Source organism: Alexandromys fortis, unplaced genomic scaffold (assembly GCF_014885135.2).
Source record: "Alexandromys fortis isolate MF-2015 unplaced genomic scaffold, M_Fortis_MF-2015_v1.1 scaffold_5125, whole genome shotgun sequence".
NCBI lineage: Eukaryota > Metazoa > Chordata > Mammalia > Rodentia > Cricetidae > Alexandromys > Alexandromys fortis.
The window spans coordinates 1-1978 of NW_026072985.1; the positions used below are offsets into that span (position 1 = coordinate 1).

The 1978-nt window shown below is 53.4% G+C and overlaps 1 protein-coding gene across 1 annotated transcript; it reads left to right on the forward strand.

Annotated features, from left to right (window-relative positions):
* The first annotated feature begins 6 nt into the window (after nucleotides 1-6).
* LOC126496470 (rho GTPase-activating protein SYDE1-like) lies at nucleotides 7-1968 on the forward strand. Its single transcript, XM_050133967.1, has 2 exons — nucleotides 7-261; nucleotides 450-1968. Exons 1-2 carry the CDS (start codon nucleotides 99-101, stop codon nucleotides 845-847), a joined length of 561 nt encoding a protein of 186 aa, XP_049989924.1. The 5' UTR covers nucleotides 7-98; the 3' UTR covers nucleotides 848-1968.
* Nucleotides 1969-1978: the final 10 nt, after the last annotated feature.

Here is a 1978-nt window from a genome sequence, read left to right on the forward strand (position 1 = left end):
GAGGGCTCCTCAGCTGCCTGCCAGATGTGGAGAGAGCCACGCTGACGCTTCTCCTGGACCACCTGCGCCTCGTTTCTTCCTTCCACACCCACAACCGCATGACCCCGCAGAACTTGGCAGTGTGCTTCGGACCAGTGTTGTTGCCAGCAAGACAGACACCGGCTCGGCCGCGGCTCCGTAGCTCAGGCCCAGGCGTCACCAGCGCTGTGGACTTCAAGCGCCATATCGAAGTCCTGCATTACCTGCTACAGTCTTGGCCAGGTAAACATCGACCATTCCTATCAGCCTCCCTGATATATTTCCCTACTAGCTAATCATGGGCTGGAATATAAGGAAGGCCACGCCCCTTGGGGGTAAACTTGTAAACTTGCCTCTCTGAAGGCCAATCAAGCACCTAGATGCTACTTCCCTGCATCACATCTCATAACCCTCCCTGTGAACCCCCGCAGATACCCGCCGACCATCAGAGGCCTCGGACGTAGCACCTTATTTGCGACCCAAACGACAGCCACCTCTGCACTTGCCACTGGTGGGCCCCGAAGTGGTGACTCGGCCCAGAGGTCGCGGAGGCCCTGAAAGCCCCCCAAGCAACCGCTATGCAGGCGACTGGAGTGTGTGTGGAAGAGACTTACTGCCGCATGGACGGGACTTCCTGTCGGGGCCTGACTATGACCACGTGACAGACAGTGAGGAAGATGACGATGAGACCGGAGAGCAGAGGGGCACTACTGACTTCGAAGATGAGTTTGATGCACCATTCAACCCACACCTGAATCTCAAAGACTTTGATGCACTCATCCTGGATCTGGAGAGAGAACTCTCCAAGCAGATCAATGTGTGTCTATGAGTCCTTGAAGCAGGTGCTGGACTCTGGCTAATAAGGAATTGCTTCCTGGTTGCTAAGGACCAGGTTCTGGTTACTGGTGACTGGATTCCAAGTTACTAAGGCAGTGCCCTGATGACCTAAAAGGAACTGACCAGAGTTGCTCAGGCTGAGCTCCTGTGCTAAGGAGTTGCCAAGGGACCAGCCTCCTATGCTAAGAATCATTCCCAGCTTCTAGTGCCATTGTTTGGGCCCTAGTTGCAAAGACCAGGCTCTTGGCATTTTAAGCACTGATGCCATAGCCTCTCTCCTGAGCACCAGGGCTTCTCTTGCTGCCAGAGACAGTTCTGCTTGCTAGGCTGGCCTCTCTTGCCTCCCCCTTTGTAGGGGAACACCAATTACTGTGAGCATCACCCTGGGGTGTTGAGACATCCCTAGTCAACCCTCTTGCTGCTGCCAACCAAACCAGTATTAGCATCAAGCACTACACTCTGTCTCTCTAAGGACAGTCATGAGGTTCATCTTAAGGGACATGGCCCCAGACTTGGCCGCCATCTGTGAAAGGGCAGCTTAGGCCTATGGCAAAACAGCTGATTTCCCCCAACCCTCTCTTCTAGGGAAGACCTCCAAAATGAGCCTCCAACCAGAAAGTAGAGACAGAGTCCGACCCTTCCTTTCCCCAGCAGCCCTTTCCCACCCCTGAAAAACTGAGCACTTAACCCCTCCCCTTTGGAGGGACCCCACCTGAGGTATCGGGTTGGGGGCACTTTTGGTACGGAAAATATTTATTGCCTCCATGCATGTGTGTGTCTGTGTGAGGACTTGTGTGCACTGGCCTCTCTCGAGTGGGCATGTGGAACTCTTTCAGGGACCATAGAGTGGGATAGTATTTGCCATCCCGGGTACCCCAAAATTCCCAGAGATCAAGTGGAAGAATGAGGTCCCCTTCCAGTCTCCCATTTCTTTTCCACTACTTCGACCATTGTGGACAATAAATAAACCAGTATACACATGTTCCGTGACTGAGTCCTTGGGCTCATGTGGCTAGGAGGTTTATTCAGTCTGTAAGCGGGAGAAAGGTGTATGGCTGAGCCTGTGGAAAGAGCTGCTCTCCAGGGTCACCAAGGTGTCTCTTTGAGCTTTGATCCCTCCATT